Consider the following 24,304-nt stretch of genomic DNA (forward strand, 5'->3'; position numbering starts at 1 on the left):
AGTGTTGATCCACAATAATCACTGCACTATACATATTTCGGTATAGCTTTTTGCTCTTTGCAAAATCCTAAAGGGAAAATAATAGGACAGTGTTCCTCTGTACTGATAGGAATGCTGGGAGAAATATGCTCAAACTGTAAAAGAAATTCTGCTCGGAAGGTTTAATCAAGGAAGATGAGATGGGGGTGTCAAAGTTCACTGCCTGCAAAAACTATCAGCTAGTAATTGTAATGAAACATTTCATTTAAATGTTTGACTCCCAGCATTAGAATCCCATATCACATCATTTTGAAAATTCAAAGGATAAAAAGCTGCTAGTCTCACTTAAGCAAACTGTCATTCCATCAAGACACGTTCTACTTTTTAAAATAAATCATATGCCACAGAGCATATCCCTTGAAGCAATACTCAAATTTCTTAACACAAGAAAAACGATGCTACATTCTCCCATGCTCTCGGTTCTTTGTAGGCCACTGATATGGCTTGGAGTTACATTATCTTCACAACAAGCAAACAAACAAAATCAAAATATCACCCTATAATATCAAAGAGCATGCAATAAAAATCAGGAATGTTAAGGTGAGTAAGAAGTAAAGAAAGCCCAGGCAGCTGGAGCTCCATCTGCAAAAGCACTGTCAAACATAGGTACTAATGTGTACGGTGCCTAAAGAAGAATGAAAATAAAAGTGTGTATTGTGTGTGTGTGTGTGTGTGTGTGTGTGTGTGTGTGTGTGTGTGTGTGTGTGTGTGTGTGTGTGTGTGCGTGTGTGTCTGTGAGCTCTAGTGATGTGAACAGTATAACAGAGCCCCATATTAAAAGGTCAGGTCAAAGATCCGGCCAAGTATTCTGTGTGATATCTTATATAATATTATAAAGCTAACCAACCCAGATGCTCAAAGGAAACAGGTGAATGTGGCACAGAAACATAACAAAAAATCATTAGACTAATATAATCAGTCATGATGGCAATGCAGGATTTAGTGAGTTTTCTTTATAAATTTAATTAATGCAGAACAACACACAGTAACTACTGGCATTAAAGCATTATAACAGAAGTGGAAAACAGGAGTAATGTGGTCAGCACATAAATGTCTTGAATAGTTTCTCTCTATGTTATTAAATGCTATGTTATGAATGTAAACATACACTAAGAAAACAGGAGTAATGTGGTCAGCGCATAAATGTCTGGAATAGTTGATCTCTATGTTATTAAATGCTATGATATGAATGCAAACATACACTTAAAGCATTGATGACATCTCATAGAAAAGTTTGAAAAACATGACAGTTTTGTGCATTTCCGTCTCCATTTTGTATATTCATCACATTGCCATTCCTTCTACTTAACTGCCATAGAGCTCTTCTTGAGTACATTATATATACTTACACTGTAACATAATCCTTACCAGAAGAGATAATTCTCTCTTGTGACAATGAAAGTAATCATTATATTATAATCCATGCATTATGACCTTTAACATGATGAAGGCAATAGAAATTACTTGAAAGCAAAGGGGATATATATTTTTGTTTTAATCCATATTCCCACTGTGATGAACAACACGAAAAAACAGAAGTCAGTACTAATATGATCACTGGTAGAATATTATCCAGAAAACATGTACTATTATTGAAAGAAGCACACAGCTCACTGGAACAATCTTGCAAAATATAATCAACAAAGTTCAGATGAAACTTTTATATCATCTGGAAGTTATACTGTATATGTTGTTTTGTGTGTGTGTGTGTGTGTGTGTGTGTGTGTGTGTGTGTGTGTGTGTGTGTGTGTGTGTGTGTGTGTGTGTGTGTGTGGATCAAACCTGTTTATTTATTTACTTATTCATTTATTTATTGCCTTTTTTGCCAGATGGTCTGACTGGGCATACATGTCCATTTTCAGCAGAAGCCTGGGGAGACGAACCTTCATTAGAGTTACAAAAAAAATAACAAAGTTATGAAGAATTTACAGATAAAAAAGAATCAGCTTCTTAGCTGTAGACATGGAGTTTTAGTATATCCGATGGGCAGTAACAGAACAGAGCCTGTAGGAGTCTAGGTGCTGTTTTAGGTTGTGCACAGCTGTCTTGTTTTAGTGCGACAGGCAAGGAGTTCAACTGTCTGGTGACATAGAATGAGTATAGCAACTAGTCTCCAGCTGTATTACAGGATTTGGAAGTTATCAGGCCCTGATTAGCTGCGTGAAGGCAGCATGGTGGAGAGTAGTGCTTGAGAGTGTTTTGTTGAGAAGGGCATGTGTGTGGTTTGTGTATTATTTTTTGGGCAATGTGAAGCTGAGTGAATGTAAGGTGATTAAGTAGTTCTAGCCAGTTGAGCTTCTTTAATGTTAAGCAGCTGTGTGTACAGTAGGATGCGTCAGCTGCAGACCTGGCTATTTTGTTAAAACATGCCTCTAATTTATTTAGTAGGGTGACTTGAATATTGGGTAATATGGCTGCTGCACAGAGGAGTGATGGGAGACTGAAGAATGATGCTAAGGATTTTCTTGATGAGTCAGTGAGACAGGATTTGTTTCTGTAGAGAAAGCCCAATTTTTGATGAGCCTTCTTGACAGCCAGGTGATATGCAGGCCCAATTTTAGGTTATTGTCTGTTATGTCTCATAGTAGTTTGGTGTTTGTTATAGTTTCTATGGTAGTCTTGTTTTTTTGAAATAACATTAACATTAAAGGAAGCACATGCTGTTGAAAGAGATCTGGGTGTGAAAAGCATTCATTTTGTTTTTTTGGCATTTAGAATTAGCCAGAATTCTCTGGAGGTGCATGAGTCTTGATTCATTAGTTGAAGTAGCGGAAGGGTTGTGACTGAGCAGATGATGGTGGCATCACTGGCATTTTGTAATAAGGTAGCAGGTGTGCTGGCTTTGTGCAGGTTGTTTGTGACTGAGCCTAGAATTGACCCTTGTGATAGACCAATGGAAACAGGAAAGAAGGTGGATAGGTCCTGATTCCATTTTACAGCCTATTTTCTGTCAGAGAGGGGCTGGGAGGGTGGCCTAATGGTTAAGGTGTTTGCCTTACAAGCACAAGGTGCAGGGTTTGAGTCTCACAAGAGATAATTGGCTAGGCTTACAATGGCTCGCAAGGGCAGTTAGCTTAGTACTAACCTATGATTCCTATGATCTACAGAACCAAGAGCTGAACGAGAGAGACAGTGATAGGGAAGACAGTTCATTGCTTTTGACAGAGCCAGGAAAAGGTTAACACTGTTTCTATTGGTATTTATGGTTTCTGAGAAAATAAGCAGAGTTGTTATGCTGTGGTGTGGTTGAAAGCCATGCTGTGTTGAAGAGAGAAGTTTGTTGTTTATGAGCTGGGTTAGGAGTTAAGGGTATATGCATCATTCTAAGATTTTTGACAGTAGGGAGATAAAGACAATGGGATGGTAATTTGAGAGGTCTGTGGCTGATCCACCTTTGCAAAGTGGTATGTTATGTGATTTTTTCCAGATAATGGGTACATCATTTTCTGTGATCTGTTTATGAGTGCTGAGATGGGGTATGGCAGGACATTGCCAGCTAACCTAAGGCATGTAGATGGGAGTTTGTCATCAGCTGGTGCAGTGGTGTTCCATCAAATAGTTCGACTGTACACATTTTAATATTGCCCTGATGTAGTGACACCGCAAACCAGGCTATAGTATTGAAAATCATGCATGTAACAAACCCCTTGAATAGGGGACTGTGGAACACGGGGAGGGCTTGTCCTATATTTCAACCAGTATGGACGGCACGGTGGTACAACGGTTGCATTGTTGCCTCACAGCAAGAAGCTCTCCTGTTTGATTCTCGGCTGGGGTCCCTTCTATGTGGAGTCTGCATGCCCTCCCTGTGTTCATGTGGGTTTCCTCTGGGTGCTCTGGTTTCCTTCCATGTTACAAAGACATGTGTTTGGAGAGTTTCTCCCTGGGCCTCTGCTGAAAATTGGCTCATTCCAAGTTGGACTTTCCTGGTAAACAAATGTTAAATAAATAAAAAAATTAAACTTTTGCATCTGGACCTATTTAATCTAAAACAATTTACCTTGCAGGATTTGCTTTAAATTAAATAATACTGGTGCTAGACTAGTTACTTGTACTGAATTAACTGAAAATGTATAAAATTAAGTTCAATTAGGGTTTGAAAAATAGATGAATACATGTGCAGCAAAACAAAATTCCTTTACAAATGAAATTGTTATCATTCTTAAGACTGTCATGATAAGAGAAACTTCCAGATGAAGAAAACTGATATCAGCAGACAGGTAGATTTCAGTTTTAATTTCATCGGATACAGTATCACATATTATACCATACAGAAGTGTTTTTTTTTTTCTAAGACTTTTGATCGATAACAGCTCATAATCTGTCTAGCATGGATCACCGAAATTCAAGTGTTTTATACATATATATATATATATATATCGGGGTAAAAGCAATGTCTAGCAATGTCTGTCTAGCATGTGTCACCAAAATTCAAGTGTTTTTTATATATATATATATATATATATATATATATATATATATATATATATATATATATATATATATATATATATATATATATATATATATATATATATATATATATATATATATATATATATATATATATATATATATATATATATATATATATATATATATATATATATATAATATATATATATTTATAAGTACAAAAGCAGTGGATTGGCTCCATATATAAAAATGCCTTCATTAAAAAGTTTAATAGAATTTTAATTTATCCTTACCTGTGCTTGGGTCTGGTGGACCAAACAGAAGTGAATACCTCACGACAAAAAAGTTATTCCACACATAAAGTTGATTATCTCGAGGATTGTAATCCACAGAGGATACATATTGATATGGGTTAGTAAAGAGTAGTGATACAGGCTCCTCTCGATTCAAGTTAGTGTTGAAGGCATAATCAATTCTGTCACCTACTACTTCACTGTCATCATCCTCATACACTGATCGAACCACATAGAGGACCCCGCAAATCATAAATGCATTAGAAGCAGAACGTTTGTCGTAGCCTGTCTCCCAGGTAGCATCAAAGCGCAGGGTATATGGATTTAGCTGGCTCACCACAAGGCGACCATTGTTGGTCTCTGTGGCGTAGACCACCCACAACCCATTTTCATCCACTGCTAGATCAATGTCTGTCTTTCCACCCCATCGGTAAGGAGACGTGTCATGATAATTAGCATTGTTGATAATAGCCTCTCCACTCTTAATTCTAGTACGTAGATCATATTTGACAATATTTCTAGTCCTTTCTTTGTTGTAGAATACTGCTCCATCATACACCACAAAGCCTGTCCCATCAACACGACTTGGCAGCTTATAGGTTGTTGTTGGGTGCAACTTGACATAATCCTCCCACGAAGCATACTCTGTCAAAGTATCTGTCCTATAAGGAATCCATGGCATAACATAAATTCTGTCACCAGCTTGCAAAGGATCCTTGCACCAGGCCCCTGATTTGTGTTCAGACTCATGAGTGGATGTTGGCTCCAAAACCTTTTGCAGTGTTCCAGGACACACAAAAACTAAGATGGAAAGACACAGACAAAGAAAAAGAAAAAAGAGATAAAGAGAGAATAATAATGATATTTTTATATGATAGTTATGACTTTAGTTAGACATGTGATTCTGTTAGTCAGTAAGTGTGCAATCATGACTGGTTATTTACAATATTGTTATGAATCATGCAAGGGTTGTCAGTTTCAGAAGGACTGGGACAGGGCCAAACCAAGGAAGGAAGGTACTGCACCCTTCATGGTTTTATAATTCAGCTCCATCACGAACAGCCTTTATGCTCTGCCCTGTGACTGAGCTCACCAAGAATCATCTCTGGTATATATCTACAGAAAAGAATAATACGCACTCATGGAACAGATATGTGGTATACATCTCAAGTAGCCCCAACTTTAGGGTCAACAACTTAGGGGGCATAGTTAACATAAGACCCTCCCTTACCAATAACAAATGAGGAAAATGGGACGTCTGAGCTACACTCAGCCTTCTAAGTAACTACACTCAGCCTTCTAAGTAACACGTTAACCAAATGGGACAACGTCTGAGCTATACTCAGCTTTCTAAGTAACACATTAATCAAATGGGACAACGTCTGAGCTACACTCAGCCTTCTAAGTAACACGTTAACCAAATGGGACAACGTCTGAGTTACACTCAGCCTTCTAAGTAACACGTTAACCAAATGGGACAACATCTGAGCTACACTCAGCCTTCTAAGTAGCACATTAACCAAATGGGACAATGTCTGAGCTACACTCAGCCTTCTAAGTAACACGTTAACCAAATGGGACAACGTCTGAGCTACACTCAGCCTTCTAAGCAACACACGTTAACCAAATGGGACAATGTTTGAGCTACACTCAGCCTTCTAAGTAACACATTAATCAAATGGGACAACGTCTGAGCTACACTCAGCCTTCTAAGTAACACGTTAACCAAATGGGACAACGTCTGAGCTACACTCAGCCTTCTAAGCAACATGTTAACCAAGTGGGACAATGTCTGAGCTACACTCAGCCTTCTAAGTAACACGTTAACCAAATGGGACAACGTCTGAGCTACACTCAGCCTTCTAAGTAACACGTTAACCAAATGGGACAACGTCTGAGATACACTCAGCCTTCTAAGTAACACGTTAACCAAATGGGACAGCGTCTGAGCTATACTCAGCCTTCTAAGTAACACGTTAACCAAATGGGACAACGTCTGAGCTACACTCAGCCTTCTAAGTAACACGTTAACCAAATGGGACAATGTCTGAGCTACACTCAGCCTTCTAAGTAACACACGTTAACCAAATGGGACAATGTCTGAGCTACACTCAGCCTTCTAAGTAACACATTAACCAAATGGGACAACGTCTGAGCTACATTCAGCCTTCTAAGTAACACATTAACCAAATGGGACAATGTCTGAGCTACACTCAGCCTTCTAAGCAACATGTTAACCAAGTGGGACAATGTCTGAGCTACACTCAGCCTTCTAAGTAACACGTTAACCAAATGGGACAACGTCTGAGCTACACTCAGCCTTCTAAGTAACACGTTAACCAAATGGGACAACGTCTGAGCTACACTCAGCCTTCTAAGTAACACGTTAACCAAATGGGACAACATCTGAGCTACACTCAGCCTTCTAAGTAACACGTTAACCAAATGGGACAACGTCTGAGCTACACTCAGCCTTCTAAGTAACACACATTAACCAAACAACGTCTGAGCTACACTCAGCCTTCTAAGTAATACACGTTAACCAAATGGGACAACGTCTGAGCTACACTCAACCTTCTAAGTAACACGTTAACCAAATGGGACAACGCCTGAGCTACACTCAGCCTTCTAAGTAACACACGTTAACCAAATGGGACAACGTCTGAGCTACACTCAGCCTTCTAAGTAACACATGTTAACCAAATGGGACAACGTCTGAGCTACACTCAGCCTTCTAAGTAACCCGTTAACCAAATGGGACAACATCTGAGCTACACTCAGCCTTCTAAGTAACACGTTAACCAAATGGGACAACGTCTGAGCTACACTCAGCCTTCTATGTAACACGTTAACCAAATGGGACAACATCTGAGCTACACTCAGCCTTCTAAGTAACACACGTTAACCAAATGGAACAACGTCTGAGCTACACTCAGCCTTCTAAGTAACACGTTAACCAAATGGGACAAAGTCTGAGCTACACTCAGCCTTCTAAGTAACACACGTTAACCAAATGGGACAACGTCTGAGGTACACTCAGCCTTCTAAGTAACACATGTTAACCAAATGGGACAAAGTCTGAGCTACACTCAGCCTTCTAAGTAATACACATTAACCAAATGGGACGTCTGAGCTACATTCAGCCTTCTAAGTAACACGTTAACCAAATGGGACAATGTCTGAGCTACACTCAGCCTTCTAAATAACACACGTTAACCAAATGGGACAACGTCTGAGCTACACTCAGCCTTCTAAGTAACACGTTAACCAAATGGGACAAAGTCTGAGCTACACTCAGCCTTCTAAGTAACACACGTTAACCAAATGGGACAATGTCTGAGCTACACTCAGCCTTCTAAGTAACACGTTAACCAAATGGGAGAAAGTCTGAGCTACACTCAGCCTTCTAAGTAACACGTTAACCAAATGGGACAAAGTCTTAGCTACACTCAGCCTTCTAAGTAACACACGTTAACCAAATGGGACAATGTCTGAGCTACACTCAGCCTTCTAAGTAACACGTTAACCAAATGGGACAACGTCTGAGCTACAATCAGCCTTCTAAGTAACACGTTAACCAAATGGGACAACGTCTGAGCTACACTCAGCCTTCTAAGTAACACGTTAACCAAATGGGACAACGTCTGAGCTACACTCAGCCTTCTAAGTAACACGTTACCCAAATGGGACAACGTCTGAGCTACACTCAGCCTTCTAAGTAACACACGTTAACCAAATGGGACAACGTCTGAGCTACACTCAGCCTTCTAAGTAACACGTTAACCAAATGGGACAACATCTGAGCTACACTCAGCCTTCTAAGTAACACGTTAACCAAATGGGACAACGTCTGAGCTACACTCAGCCTTCTAAGTAACACGTTAACCGGTGCAGCTATAGTTCATTAGAAGATAAATAAGCAAATAAATAATTGGCCTGTTGGCAGAAGAGGGACATACAGACAGTTCAGCTTATCTACTGTTACTTACCACTCATGTCACTAGACATCTCTTGTCATCCCAAGATCCCCAGAGTATTACAGTTTAAGTAACTCCTCAACCTAATATAGCATTACAGTTTAAAATAAACTGAAATACATACATATTTTGAAATGCTCAGTCACCAAGCCAATATTTTTAAGGCGTCCTGCATCTGAAAGTACATTTTTATATTAGAATTTGCTTCAAGAACTGGAACCACTTGACTCAGAAATACCAGTATGACCTACCTGAAAACTGTTAAGCCTAAGAAGCCGTGTCTGAATGTATTCACAAATCAGCCTACTGCTTTGAAACATACCAACCCTGTGAAGTCAGAGAGTTGTATTTTAAGAAATACAGTCAGTATGGTGTCTAAAAAGTCAGAAAGTACTATTAAAGAGTTAACTTTGTCTATGAGAAATGACTAAACCTTTTATAAGTAAGGTAAACCAAGTTTAGGTACTTTTGAGTAATGGTAAGAAAAATGTTTCTTTAAAATTGCATTGTTTTATCTGAACTTTATCATAAAAGATGTGACATTCAACTCATCATGTGTTCAACAATATTTGTTTTTAAGAAACTTACAGATTTTACGTATAGGAGTGATCTTTCCTAAGTGTTCACTATACATGTATGTTATAAATGTACATTTTTTTGAGATTAGTAACTTTTAACACGATTCATGCAAATAGCATAAAAGATTTGCTTACAAAGGACAAACCTAATGAAATATACCTACCAAACTATGTAGTGAATGGAAAATTAGTGTTTGAGACACAGTCTGCTAGATAAATGGCTTAATGTAAAGTTGTGCATCATTGAAATACGTGGAAACCCTTTGGTTACACTACCCAGAGTCAAAACTCATCTGGATAATGGCATCTTGTAGGCTATGAGCTGTACATGCCATGGTCTTCTTTCAGGACTACATTAAAAGAGGTAGGATATGAAAATGTAAATGAAATGCATATAGTTACCAAAACATTATATCTGGAAAGGCAAGTCCACTGGTGTAATAGGACTTAGGCTGCAGGGATTAGGACTATTCAGCTGATAAAATTTTCCCAGGATGTTAATAATCCTCCCCTATCCCATAATGCAACATGGCACTTAGCCTGTTCAGCTCTGTGGTTATCCACATGAAGCTTAATGATATATTGAGCCTTTTTTGCCAATGAGAGATGCAGTGAGTGGATATGTTACCAAGGATGAACTGGTGTTCCAGATCTAACACTATAATTAATACATAGCTTTTGCATCTGCAGGAAGAGATCCCTCTTAATAACATACCTTTGATAAATGTAATGCCAAAGGAGGACCTAGATGTGGTTACTACATTCATATTGCAGCTTTTCAAAGGCATTTATAAAGATAAGTAGCTGCTGCACAGATATCATCAGTATTTGCAAAAGCTACTGAGACAGAACTGTAGCTAGGTCATCTGATGACCCCCTTTGAAGTATACCTATCTGATTTCCCCTTCAACTAAACTTAAGTTGAACAGGAAGAAAATGTAATAAGCATTTCTATACAGTGTCACACTTGACACACTGAACACTTCAGTGAGTCAGCCATGAGCACAGATGAAGTATCAGCATTCGTTTATGAAAGCATCATATCTTCACCTTTTCATAAATCTGCACCACTGGCACCTGCAAATCATGTCCCCTAGCAGCTTGAGATAGTTAAAACTCTAGAAGAGTGATCTTTAGTAACATCGGAATAAATGTCATTTGGATTCAGACAGTATTATACATAGCACTCTGAATGCTATCTATGCTATCTAGATTGAGCTGTGAAATGTTTAGACCTATTTTTTTTCTAGAAAAGTTGGAAGAAGTTGAGTGTCTATACATAAATCAGGGATATATCCAGTACATGGCAACCTAAGCAGCTACCTTGGGCAAAGTGTTAGCTGGGGGGTCTGGCCAGACAGCATTAATTTAAAAAAAAAAAAAAAAAGTTAACATTAATTTAACGCACACACAAACATTGCTATTTTTTTTCCCACTCTGACACTTATTTCCTGCTCTGCATGTCAGCCCGAGTTCACTGGCTGATACTTTGAGCAAATGATACTGTGGTAGCTCTCAGAGCATATTAGAGACTTCTACCAATTATCTCACACAGTTTGAGTACTTGGTACTGAAATAAAAAGATTTCCCCTACAAGTGTAAGCTTGGTATTGAAAAAGAGATTTCTCTCTTACTTTTTTTTTGCTACAAACATTATAACAAATGCTACAATCCAAATAGGAAGAACCAGCCAATTTCAGCATGAGATGCATTCACAGACTTCTGTAATGTGAATTAGTGCACATGTGAGTGAAAGACAATTTCTCTTGCTCTTTTTTTTAAGTGCTATAGTCCGAACAGATGTGTGTTTATGCGTGTGTGTGTGTGTGTGTGTGTGTGTGTGTGTGTGTGTGTGTGTGTGTGTGTGTGTGTGTGTGTGTGTGTGTGTGTGTGTGTGTGTGGCCGAGGATGGTGTGTGTGTGTGTGTGTGTGTGTGTGTGTGTGTGTGTGTGTGTGTGTGTGTGTGTGTGTGTGTGTGTGTGTGTGTGTGTGTGTGTGTGTGTGTGTGTGTGTGTGTGTGTGTGTGTGTGTGTGTGTGTGTGTGTGTGTGTGTGTGTGTGTGTGTGTGTGTGTGTGTGTGTGTGACTGTGTATAAACACTTGACTGCTTCATACTATAGTAGTTGTGATGTAAAGGAGGGAACTGATTATAGTAAACAGCAGTGTCATCATATTGCCTATGTTCTTTGGGTAGAATATTTGGTGTCCTTTTTTTTCTCTTTTCTGTTTCTTTTATTTTTTTTTGACTGTTGACGTGTTTTATTATTTGGTTTTGAATAAACTGAACAGCATGAATTATATGTATTTAATCTTAATATTTTAACTATGAATATATTTCAATTAACTTGTGCATGAGGGTGTGAAATGCAGTTTGCTAGGCTATAACAGGATGTCTAGTACTTGGTGAAAATAAGTAAGGCTCTGATGTGGTAATGAATCGTTTCCCATAGTGCAGGGTTTGATACCCACAGGATTCGTCTGTCTACTGTGTGACTCTGAACAAGTTATTTAATCAGACAGTACTTCTAGGTTGCCCCTGAAAAGGGACACTTGCCCAAAGTGGCCTGTCCCAGGATTTTAGATAATGACCACATTTGTCTTGAATTCCTGCACCCTTTACATAGCATACAGTGAAGCATAAATTAGTGGTTATTTGACTAGGCATCATGATCTTGGTAGTTTAATGGTTTGCCAGGTATCTTCTCAATAAATGTGAGTTTCAAAGGAAGAGAATTTCAAACAAGAGTAGTCACTGTTTATATTATGTTTTCAATGTGAGCGTATTTTGTTTAGCAACTGAGCATCAGTGCTTTTGCTTGAGATCAAGCAAATAAATAAATTGATAAAATTTGAAAAAGTTTGAAAAAGTTAAATTTAAATCAGGGAACATTGTCAAAGTAAAGAAGAAAACAGTATGCACACTGACCTATTTGAACGTGATTTTATAGTAACTAGGGAGAGATAGCTAAGTAACAGGATATTGGGATGGCTGTGGGATGGGGCCTAGGCTGCATTTGACCATGATCGGGCTCTGATGTAAGGGTTTAGTTTTCCAAATATAATATCTCAGTTGGTGATGCACGTCTGTGCAGAGTTGCATGTACTCTTAAGAATTTGAATAAGGTAATAACATGGGAAAAGACTGGTAAATTAATGCACTGGTTAAGATTAGACTCAGTGCCAATCTCAGGCATAAAGCAGAAAGACACCCTGTCATTATGAAACACCAGATAAGGGAACTTACCAGACAATGACTGCAGTTAAAGAAGGAAACACATTTTCCAACTGAGAAATGTTTAAATCTACTGAATATGAATGCTCAGAGGGAGCAAAACCTAATTTCTCTACTAAGCAGTATAAATCCCACAGCGGTATTTCATCTGATAGTGAATGTATCATCAAGAAGGCACCTTTAAGAAAGGATTTGCACATCTTTCATGAGGTAAAAGAACCTTAGTCATGGCTAAGAAGTGACAGCCAAATGGATTTTAATACCAGAATAACTAACCTTGGATCCTAAAGTATGAGTGTTGTAATTCTGAACTGCAGGAATGGGCGCTGAGAATGCATCCAATCCATTGGCAGTAGCCCAAACAAAAAATGTGCCCATTCCGCATTGCATTTATTTCTTGTATTAGGTTTCTCAAGGGATATAATACCTTTCTAGTGGAGATATCAGTAATGTTTTTGTGGGTTTTAACAACAGGGGCTTCTCAACAAAATGAGGCAGACCTAGATGCAGCACTAAAAGAATCACCTTTGACTTGCAAAGTTTTGCTTTCTGAATGAATTTTACCTTCAGAGGAAATGGTATAAAAATGCAGAAAAGTCTGGAAGATCACTTAGCATTTTTCAAGGGTACACCTAGAGTTGGGATTGCATTTGGTGTGGCCAGGGAGGCAAGTAGGTCATAGACAGTTTCCCTGAGTGCTGAAATATTCTCTGAGGTACACAGAAACTGAGGCACCACTTGTGGGGAAGTAGCAGGCATCTGATGAGTTTCAATGACAGAATTGGACTAACTAGGGATGTGAATTTCATCCAGACAATGGTTGCTGACTGTGGTCCATTCCCAGATTCCTATATCATCATGACATAGAGTGGTACGGTCATGTTTGCCCTTTTGTTGATGTGCTACACCACTGTAGTTCAGCAGTACTGAAAGGTGATAACTCCTTGTAGAAGGGAGCCGTTAAAGGACTGCAGGCTTACAAGAGCTGCTCTCATCTCCAATATGCTCATGTGTGGGAATATTTGAGCTAACCTGCAGTTACCTTGAATAGTCTGGCTACTGAAACTGCCCTGCAGTCTACAGCTGAATAATTAATGCTGGCTGTTACCGGTAAGTGTTTGGCTGAAATGGACTGTCATGGGGGAAATAGTAAGATTCTGTTAACCATAACAAATGATTTTTATGAGCCAGAGGGATGCTAATCTGATGGGGTAGAGGACCCACAATCTGTTTATAAATTCATAGGTAGGTATTAGGCTATCGGCCCTAGGGACTATACAAGCCTAGCCAAAAAGGTATCCTGGCTTTTGCCACCCAAGAAAATTATTTTCCTGTGCCCCTGTTGAGCAGAGCCACAGAGGTGATCCCTGGGGTGAATTTCCTGTTTCCCATCCAATCACCAAGATTTTTCTTGAAGAGTGCTAATGAGGAGCTTTGTTTGATATAGATAGGTAGTTTGTTCAAGAGTATGTGAAGTCTCTGGGTCAGGTATCTATCCCTCCAACATGTTCTGTTTATTTTGGTGACAAGGTTTAGGTCCCTAGAGCGTGTAGCCCACAGGGATTGGGATTTCTTTAAGTGGAGCATGTCCAACAGCTCTGGGTTTGACATAGCTTTGTATGTTAGGCAGAGATCACCTCTGAGTAGGCGATATGCGACTGAGTAAAGCTGGAGTTTTTTGAGACGGTCTGCGTAGGGCATCTGTTTGAAGCCGGTAATCCTCTTTGTGAGGTATTTCTGCAGCCTTTCCAGTTGTTGTAGATCATGGGTACAGAGTTTTTACCAAAGAGGATGGCAATGCACTTTTTGCCATTGAGCTTGAGGCCATGGCTTTGACACCAGGCATCTGTCTCAGTGAGCCCCTTTTGTAGGATGTCCACATCGTTAGGAGTTTCGATTATGGCTCCTAGTTTGCAGTCATCTGTGAACTTCATTAGCCAAAGACCTTCTGTGTTAGCCTGTACTTCAGAAAAGTAGATACCAAACAGGAGAGGACCCTGGACTGAACCTGTGGTACTCCACTTGTCACTGGTCTGAAGTCAGATTTAGAGTCTGCTACTTTCACAGTGTGGGTGCTGTCAGCAAGCCAGTTGGCAACCCATCTTGTGACACAGGGATTTATACCTAGTTTAGTGAGTTTATCTATAATTCCAGAGTGGGGAATGGTGTCAAAAGTCTTGGCGAGATCTATATAGGCTGTGTGAACCACCTTACCCTTGTCTACAGCTTTGGTGACTGCTTCAAAGAAGTCTATTGGGTTTAGGAGACATGATCTGCCTTTTACAAACCTGAACTGGGTGGGGTCCAGAGATTGGGGATTACCAATGTCATTGTTTATAAGTTCCATGATGATACTTTCCATGGCCTTGCAGACCAGGCTTGTTAGGCTAATGGAGCGGTAGTTCCCTGGGTCTGTGGTGGCTCCCCCTTTGTGGAGTGGGATAACCGTCACTGTGCACCATTCAGTGGGCACAAGGCCTGAGGTGAGGTTGTGATTGAACATGGTGCTTAGGTGGTGTAACAGTTCATTTTGTAGTTCATGTAGAATACATCCTGGGATGTTGTGAGGTCCCATGTATGCTGTGTTCTTGGCTTTGGAGATTGTGGTTTTTACCTGTGCAGCCCTGATTACAGAAACTTTACATTCTTCCATTATAGAGATGGGCCCTTTAGGGGGTGAGAGGGGGTAAAGTTAGTATTGAACCTATCTGCCAGGATGTTGGCAATATCAGTTGGTTCTGTATATTTAGTGCCATTGTGCTGTAACTCAGACCAGATCTCAGTGTTGCCATTGAGATTCTTGACATAGCTATACAATGCTTTGTGGTTGCCTTTCAAATCAGTGGCAATTTTGTGTGCGTAACTAGCTTTGGAGGAATTTATGAGGGATCTCAGCTTCTTACTGAGACTGACCAGGTAGTTCCTCGAATCATGGGATTTTACTCTTTTTTGCAACAGTTTCTTTCTTCTGCTGTACAGTTTGTTTATGGCAGGGGGCCACAAGATTGGCTTCCTTTTTTTGGAGGATAGCATCTTGGTTCTGTTTGGGATAGCACGATCTATGCACTTGTGTAAGTGCTTATAAAGTGCATTTGTGTAGGATTCAGCAGTTGTTCCTCTATTGTCCATCTGCATGGGTTTCGCAAAGTTTGCCACTTCTGTCTTAAGAAGCGTGAAGTTGGCTTTGGAGAAATTTTTTATGGTGGCTTCCCTAATGGGGGGTGGGGGCAGGATGTGGATGTCTAGGCTGATTATCTTGTGGTCAGATCTGACAAACGAGGAATTGATCTCTGGTGTGGAACACCGGTCGCCCATATTGGTAATGACCAGTTCTAGGATATTGCTGACCCTGGTGGTGGTGTGGATAAGTTGATCCAAGTTGTTGGAATTTATGAATTCCAGAAAACATTGAGCAAAAGAGTTGATGCATGAGTAGTTTTCCCAGTTAATGGTGGGGTAGTTGATATTGCCTATTATTAGGGTATTGGGTTGTACCCTAATATTTTCCAGTGTATCAAGAAATGATAAGTGGGAATCCTGGGGCATGGTGGGGGATCTGTAGCAAGTTACAATTTGGATTGTGGTCTTGCCCAGAGTAAGTTGCACTTGGATAATCTCGGCTGCATTAAGCTGAGCAACTAGCCTGGAGGTGTGGATATCCTTAATGAATATGGACACACCTCCGCCTTTAGTGTTTTGGTCCAGGTTAGGTGGCAAAAAGGTGTGGTATGAATGAATTAAAGCCTGGTAATGCAGGGGTGCTCTCTGGAGCCTTGAACCAGGTCTCTGTCACTGCACAAATGTCGATGTTCGCCATTTTAAGGAGTGCCTCGAGTGAATGCATTTTGAGGTTAAGACTTCTATCATTGAGTAGCATTACCCTCAGATTTTGCTTTCTTGTACCTGTTATGGTGGTGAATTTGTCATTTGAACCTTGCCTAAAAAAGGCACTATGGGGTGGCAAGAGTCTTAGCCTGTATCCGAAATCCCGAGGGCGACAGGTGCAGGCCATCTCTGGCAAAGCATTGTGGTCTGTTTATCATGTCATCCCAGGGAGACAGATACTGGATCCCCTTAGAATGACACCAGAAGCTTAGCCAATTGTTGAAGTCAATCATTTTGTCCTTGTGCTGTGGTATCATTCTGGATGATGGCAGGATGCTACTCAGGGCTAGGGTCATACCTGCCTGGGCTACATTCTACAATGGACTCATTTGACCCATGGAGTCCATTGTAGAATTATGTTGTAGGATCTGGCATAATGAGCCATAGTAATAGCTGCTGTGATGAGACACAGTACCTTGAGACAAATAACGGCTGAAGCTTTTGTTAATTATTAGAACAGACTTGTCAGAAGAGACTGGGTCCTTTCCTGAGGGAGATGTGATCTGAATGATTTGTTATCTAAACTGCATCCTGTGAAAGTAAAGAGCTGTGCAGGATCTAGTTGAGATTATACTCATTAACTGTTACCCACATTGAATGGAATAATGAAATCAATCTTACACTGATACTAGCTGTTCAAATAATGAAGCAACTAGGAGCCAGCCATATAAGTAAAGGAACACCTTGGTTTCCTGTAGTTTCCAGTGTGCTACTACTGTAGAAATGTGGTTGATGAAAACCTGGGGGGATCAGGAGAGACCAAACAGAAACCTGTAACTGTGAATGGATAAGTGTGGCTTAGAAGCACAGAAACCTTCTGTAACCATTTGCAGTTTTGGTGCAGTGGTAGGTGTCCTGGAGGTCTAAGCAGCACATCTAGGCTCTTTCTTCTAGAAAAGGAAGGGCTCTGATGTCAGACTGGCAATAATCAAAAACCGTGAGTAAAATCAGGGCTGCTTCTTGTCTGCTGAAATCTCCTGGATGTTCTTTAGCAGAAGAGATTTAAAGCATCCTTCACTGCCACTTGTTTCTCGCTGCTGAGGGTGTGATGTTCAGAAGCATATAAAGATGAGGGACAGAGATAATGTGAAAGGTATCTAGTAACCTTCAGTAAGACCATCCCAATCCATTTGTCATTGATTATGATTTTCCAAGAAGAAGAAGATGCATAGATATGGAAGGGCAGATAGCCTTATCTGCTTCAGGGCTGTTGCTTATGACCACATATGTGTGTCCTGTAACTACTGATGTTACTGAGGCAGCTTTGCCCCATAAAAGACAAACATTTCTGACATGGAGATGGAGTTAGAAGAGTGAGTTTGCTACCAGGAAAAAATGAAAGAACATCAAGAACTATATTCTAATAATATGTTTTAAAAACTACCAAAAATGGAGAAGTAACTTTTCCCAAATGCTAAAGGCAGTCTAACGCCATTTAACTTCCATCCAAGCTGAAGCACATCAACAAAGAGCTGCTAAGGCTAAGCATCATGATGCATTGTGGGATAAGGGAGGGACAGCGGCCTGTGTAGACTTTATCTGTTGTACAGTCCTAATGTCTGTGACCTTAGTCCTGTAACTGAGGATGATCTCTTCCTTTTGGCAAATACATTGTTATTGCATATCAAATAATGTCCTGATGCTACAGACATCACAACAGTCTCAGAGATGACATAACAGATGTTGACTAGTGGGATGCATGTGATTTTGCATCATTGTCAAGGTGATGAATTCTGCTGATATTTTGGCATATGTCTAGCCAAAAATAAAAGCCATTAACTCCTTTCCTGCATTCACACTTTCTCCCCAATTTTAAGTTAATAGTAGGTAACAAGCAGAGGGGCACAAAGTGAAGCCCCCACAGAATATATTACTGCATATTACTTGGTTTGAATTAAAAATGGCATAGTGAAAGGAATTTGCCACTTTGTACTGGCTACCCTACTATTTGCATCCATGAGAATCATGTCAATGGATAGGTAGTTGGCAAAGTATTAAGGAGATTTCTACACTTAATTAGCAGTCATTTTTTTTTGTGGTACACGAGGAACTTTTTGCATAGTGTGAAAATGCAGCTAATGCTGTTATGAATTTTGTGAAAAGATGCAAAAATGCAAAAGCATTGATCCAAAATACTCAAGTAGTCACTTTGCTGCACTTTCCAGCAACCTAAACATTTTCTAGAAACACAACATTTGTTCCTGAGTGACTAAATCTTGAGGAAAAGCAGTCTTAGCTGGGCTGATGCATTACTTTTGGAGAGTGGAAATAATGACAGTGAATGATAGAGCTTTTCACCCCCTCTCCAATCCCATAATATCTGTAGTATCTATAATATCCATTCTTTCCTCCTCATCTCCTGCCACTGGATGATATCAGGAGAAAGAGGACGCAGCCAGGCATCATGGATGTCACTAAATGGGTTTAGATTTTTTTATTATAGTTCATACATTGTGAGCTAGCAAAAGAGTGCAATGTCTGCTTTATCAGTATATACTACCACTCCATAATTCCAAACACCAGCAATGTCCAGAGTATGAATACTCTTTGTCTGGCTTTTGTTCTAATAGATATTCATTCTCTGCAATGCATGTTTGCACCTTTTCCATAGCATGTCCCATGTTGTGGGCCAATGCCAGTTCCTTCCTTTGATGGGTTACTCTTTCCTAATCCTTCCTAGCTGGATCTGCAAGTCCCTGGGCTGCTAATCAAACCTGGATCAGTTAGAGAGCAGTCAGGGCTTTTTTCTCTCTGTGACACAATGGTGGCATAGCAAAGAAGATTTTTTTCAAAAATGCTGTTTTGAACTGAACGTCTCAATAGGTTTGTAATTTCTGGATTCACCAAGCTAAATCAGTACTTTTTCTACCCATAGTCTCATCGGTCACAGATTATGAAATGGCTGACTCTGATAGTAGAAGGACAATGAATCTAGAAGTTCATCATGTGCAGGCCACTGCAATAAGAAAAGGACATCCATTTATTAAATCACTTTTAGGGATGCAGATGTAATAGGCATGAGAAGGGATGGCACCTTACTCACATTTCAATAAGTGTACCCCTCCAGATCCCCATATGCATCCTCAGTCATGAGGCTGCCTCCACAGTCATCACCACAAGACAATGTAACAGTGTAGATTTTTTCTGACCTTGTGAGCACAGGCTATTGTCGACTTATCCTGTTTCCCCTGCCTGACTCCATAGATTGCCAGGCTTACTGATTAGACCCAAATGAAGGGTGCAAATTTCATTAGTGCAGTGAAGTCAGTGTAAATGGCAGATGTACTGGAGATGCCAGAGCAGTGGAAAATATCGACAGACTCTTATAAATGTGCACTTGCATGTGAACCTCATATCTATGAGAAGTTTTACAACAGTGATTTTTAACATATCATTTGGGGTATGAAGTTAGGAAATGTAAAGGACACCAGTGCTACAAATGTCTCCAAAAATACTGACTGAAAATGAATGAAAACATGGATCAAACTATTCAAATTAATATAAATTTCTTGTTCAAGGACTTGTTCATCCTGACAGAAGGCCTAGAGCTTCTATTAGTGAAAAGTTATGTGGCTTTGGGAGATGCCTTACATGCATTTTAACACATCCAAGCACATTGTGAAAACAATGCAACATATTTTTTTTCTAAAGGCATTTGTGAGAGGACAACAAATGTAAACCTAGACAACAAATACAATCAGCTGTAGTTGGCTCAACAAACACTACACTTGCCATTGATACTGGTATCTCAGAATGACGTGGTTTGATTCTCACTCCAGGTGCTTGGCTTCATTTCCAGTACTGTTACTGTACTATAGAATGGAATGGTCCAAATGGAGATGAAGGGTCTGAATGGAGAGATGAAATGTCCGAATGGAGAGATAAGTCAGCAAGCAAAGGAGAGTAGTATTGCTCTAACTGAATTCATCCTCAAGCCTTGGTGAGTACCTTCACAAGGGCGACCCATTTTTTCACAAACTCTCACCAAGAAGGCACTGATAATATAGACTGCATTTTATATAACACATCATGGAGAGAAGTAGCTGAAAAAATAAAAAAGATAGCTGTGTGCACAAGACCTGGGATAAAAAAGTATCCATTCCTGGTAGGTACACTGGTGCCAGGATTAGAAAAAATGACAGTGTAGAATCCTTGAGGCACAGAAACATTCCAACAATGGGGCTAGGTCAGGCTGAGGGGGTGGATGTCCCCCTGTTGTATAAGGAAGAAGCAGTCCACAAAAATCACAAAAAAGAGCCATAAAGATGAAAGAGTAGACTACTGAGGATAAGAAAGAAATAATGTAGTGTTACTATCATGCAAGAAGCCTAGAATTTCCAGACAGAAGATATACAAAAAGAGTAAGAGACAATTTTAGTGGAAAAAAATACTTCCATGAGAAAAACTGTCAGAAACTTCAGAGAAAAATATTGTGTTCATTAATACAACAGATTTATGAAAAACATTATGTAGACCATGGAAAAAGAAACAACCAAGGAAGTGCAAAAATATAAAGAACAAAATCTAGAGACTTTTGAAAGGTATACAAGGAAATATGGACATGGGAAAGAAAGAGAGATCTGATATGGTACGATGTTTATGCAAAGGAGAAAGCTAAATTAATCAACACAAAATGGCAAGCCCACAGATATTCGAGGAGAAATACATCAAAAGACATCCAGACATGGAAAAATTCAAAATTAAAAAAAAAAAAAAACAAAATAACATCAAAAAGAGGGAATGTAGAACAGAAGATTAGTAAAGCAGAAGTTACAAGAATAGAAGATGAAGTTATGGAATACTTTGGCATGAAGGATTTATTGCAGAAAATCTAACAGGTTACATCACAGCATGATGAAACAAGTCCCCAGAGTAAGGAGAAACAGGAAGGGCAAGAAGCATCTGAAGAAGAAATATGGACATGGGAAAGAAAGAGAGATTTAATATGGTGCAATATTTATTCAAAGGAGAAAGCAAAACCAATCAATACAAAAAGAACAGCACCAAAGGTATCTGAAGAGAAATACAGACAAAAGCATTCGGACGTGGAACATTTTACAATACAAAAACAAAACAAAAAAAACAAAAACAAAACAAAGACGAAAAGTAGAAAAGAGGATTAGTAATTGAGAAGTTAAAGAAATAGAAACTAAGGTTATGGATTACCTGCAAAGTGAAGGATTTAATGTAGAAAATCTAACTCAGGTAACATCACAGCAGGATAGAGCAACTAATCCCCAAATTAAGGAGAAACCAGTAGAGCGTGAAATATCTGATCAGTTGCCATATGAAGTTACTTTGAAGCCTTTCAAAGGAAACCAGTGCAAACATTTACTTGGAGTTACACAGCAAGGAAGGAACAGGAAACTATGGCAACTCTGATGCAGTAACTGTTGTGGAGTGAGAGGCCAGTGAGCACCGATATGAAAGAGCAATGGATGACACAGGATGAAACTGAAGATAATGTGGCACAGGAAGATGCTCTGGAACTTTTTGTAGAATGCCTGCAGGAAATGGAAAACAAAGAATGCGCCCTCAGTTTAGAAGAAAATAACCTAAGAGAAAAGTTGCTTAATTTAATAGAAATGGAAAGACATATTAAGATCAGGGAAAGAAATAGACTACAGAAAGTCAATAAAATCCAAGAAGTTAGAAGTCTGATAAAACAAATGAACACTGTCCATAGAGATTCATGTGATATAATAGAAATAAATAGGATTTATTACTGTGCAGCTAAATTAACAGATGAAGTCTTACCACAAAAACATGTGGTAGCAAGGGAAAGGAAGGGGAGAAACTGAATGCCATCACAGAAGTATTGAATAGAGAAAACTATAAAGCAATTAAGACAAGAAGTGTCACTGTTAGAGGAGTATAGTTGAAGTAACAGATCAACAAAAATACTCAAGAAAAGTAATAAAAGCAATGCACAGTATTATAACTGATCAGGATCTATTGTGTACTATCACAAATAATAAACTAAAAATATCAGCAAAGGCAGAAAAACTTAGAAGATATGCAGATAAATATAGAGGAAAACTACAAAATAATCAATTTATGATGACCCCAAAATTGTATAGAGAATTGGGAAACAAGGCAAAAGGAATTGAAACACCACCAAAAAAAAGAAGAAATAGAGTCATTTTGGAGAAATATCTACGAAGGTTCTGTGGAATCTAGCAAAGATGCTAAGTGGATAGAAGTAAAAGAAAGGTTAAGAAGTTTAAATGTATAGGACATGAAATGGGATGAAGTAATAGCCAGAGAGACTGAAACATGAAGAAAAGCTCCTACTTGGAAAACCCCAGGCCCAGATGCAGTACCTATCTTCTGGCTAAAAGTATTAACATCTTTACATGAAGACTTAGTCATAAATAAGAACTATTTATATGCACACCCCGAACAGACACCAGCCTGGTTAACAACAGGAAAAACAATACTACTTAAAAGGGAACCTGCAAGCTATCCTCAACACTATAGACCAATAACTTGCCTTCCAACGTCATATAAACTATACACTGGAACTGATGCCGACAGAGTTTATAGTCATTTAGAAGAAAACTCAATCATGGCATTAGAACAAAAGGGTAATAAAAGAAAGAGATACAGAACAAAGGAACATTTGCTGTTAAAGTCATTACAGAGAAGTGTAAAAAGAGGAAGAATCTAAGTATGGCATGGACAGACTACAAAAAAGCATTTGGCAGTATTCCACATTCATGGATAAAAGGGTGCCTAAAATGTATAAGATATACCCTTCACTGATCAATTACATTACAGCGACCATGAAGCAGTGGCAAACCACTTTAAAGTTAAGCCATGATAAAGGACAAATTATTATTCCAGGGATAAAATTTAAAGGGGCTATTCCAGGGTGACTCTCTGTCACCGCTGCTCTTTTGTCTTGCCCTTGACCCATTAAGCTGTCTACATAACAGATTAGGTCATGGCTACAATTTGTCTCCCAGAAAGCAACAAACAGTGAAGACTTCTTATCTTCTTTTTGCAGATGATTTAAAATTGTATAGTTCATCAGATGAGGAAACGAAAGCACAGCTGCAAGTGGTCAAAACTTTTTCACATGATATGAGAATGTCATTTGGTCTTGATAAATGTGCAAAAGCAACCTTTAAAGCAGGAAAACTGCAGCACTAAGAAAACAACAGTTTGGGACAATAATGTGATATAAAATAACTTGAGCAAGAGGGAGTGTATAAATACTTGGGAATTGATGAAGAATCAACAATAAAACATGAACAAATATGAATAAAACTTAGTAAGGAGTACTTTAGAAGATTTAAATTAATCCTGAAAACAACACTGGCATCTAAAAACAAAGTTCAAGCTATAAACCAATTTCTTACTGTCTTAATGTACAGTTTTGGAGTGACTGACTAGCCACAACAGGTGTTGTATAGGCGGGACAGGAAAACAAGAAGGATGCTTCATGCTCATCAAATGATTTATAAAAATCAATGCATACCAAGGCTATTTGTTCCCTGTTCTGAAGGAGGTATGGGCCTCCTCGAAAGTGATTGCATGTATAGATCTGCAATCATGGGACTACATACATATGTGCTGACCTCCCGAGACACAAACATAGTGAACATTTTGAAACATGAAGAGAATTGTTCTAAGATGATTTCCCTGCTTAGCTTAGCAAAAGCATATCGGTGTCAAGCGGGAATGGAAATCAAACCAGAAGTAGATAAAAATCAGACAGCAACTGAATGTGCCAAAAAAAAAAAAAAAGAAGAAAGAATTTAAGGTAAAGGATCAGATGAGAAGTTAAGAAATGTGGAAAATGCATATATATATATATATATATATATATATATATATATATATATATATATATATATATATATATATAAAGATATATATA

At 39.0% G+C, this 24,304-nt stretch overlaps 1 protein-coding gene across 10 annotated transcripts in view; it reads right to left on the reverse strand.

Moving 5' to 3' along the window:
- Positions 1 to 24,304, reverse strand: part of LOC122812189 (adhesion G protein-coupled receptor L1-like) — a 3,245,860-nt gene that overhangs the window by 669,432 nt on the left and 2,552,124 nt on the right. For 9 of the 10 annotated variants that reach the window (XM_044084524.1, XM_044084517.1, XM_044084518.1 and 6 more), the window contains one exon: positions 4,749 to 5,549. The exons of the other annotated variant lie outside the window; for it this stretch is intronic. In XM_044084524.1, coding sequence (XP_043940459.1) covers positions 4,749 to 5,549 — 801 coding nt within the window. The remainder of the gene's footprint in view (positions 1 to 4,748; positions 5,550 to 24,304) is intronic. 10 annotated transcript variants of the gene reach the window in all.

This window comes from Protopterus annectens, chromosome 9.part0 (assembly GCF_019279795.1).
Source record: "Protopterus annectens isolate FY-2018-M chromosome 9.part0, PAN1.0, whole genome shotgun sequence".
NCBI lineage: Eukaryota > Metazoa > Chordata > Ceratodontiformes > Protopteridae > Protopterus > Protopterus annectens.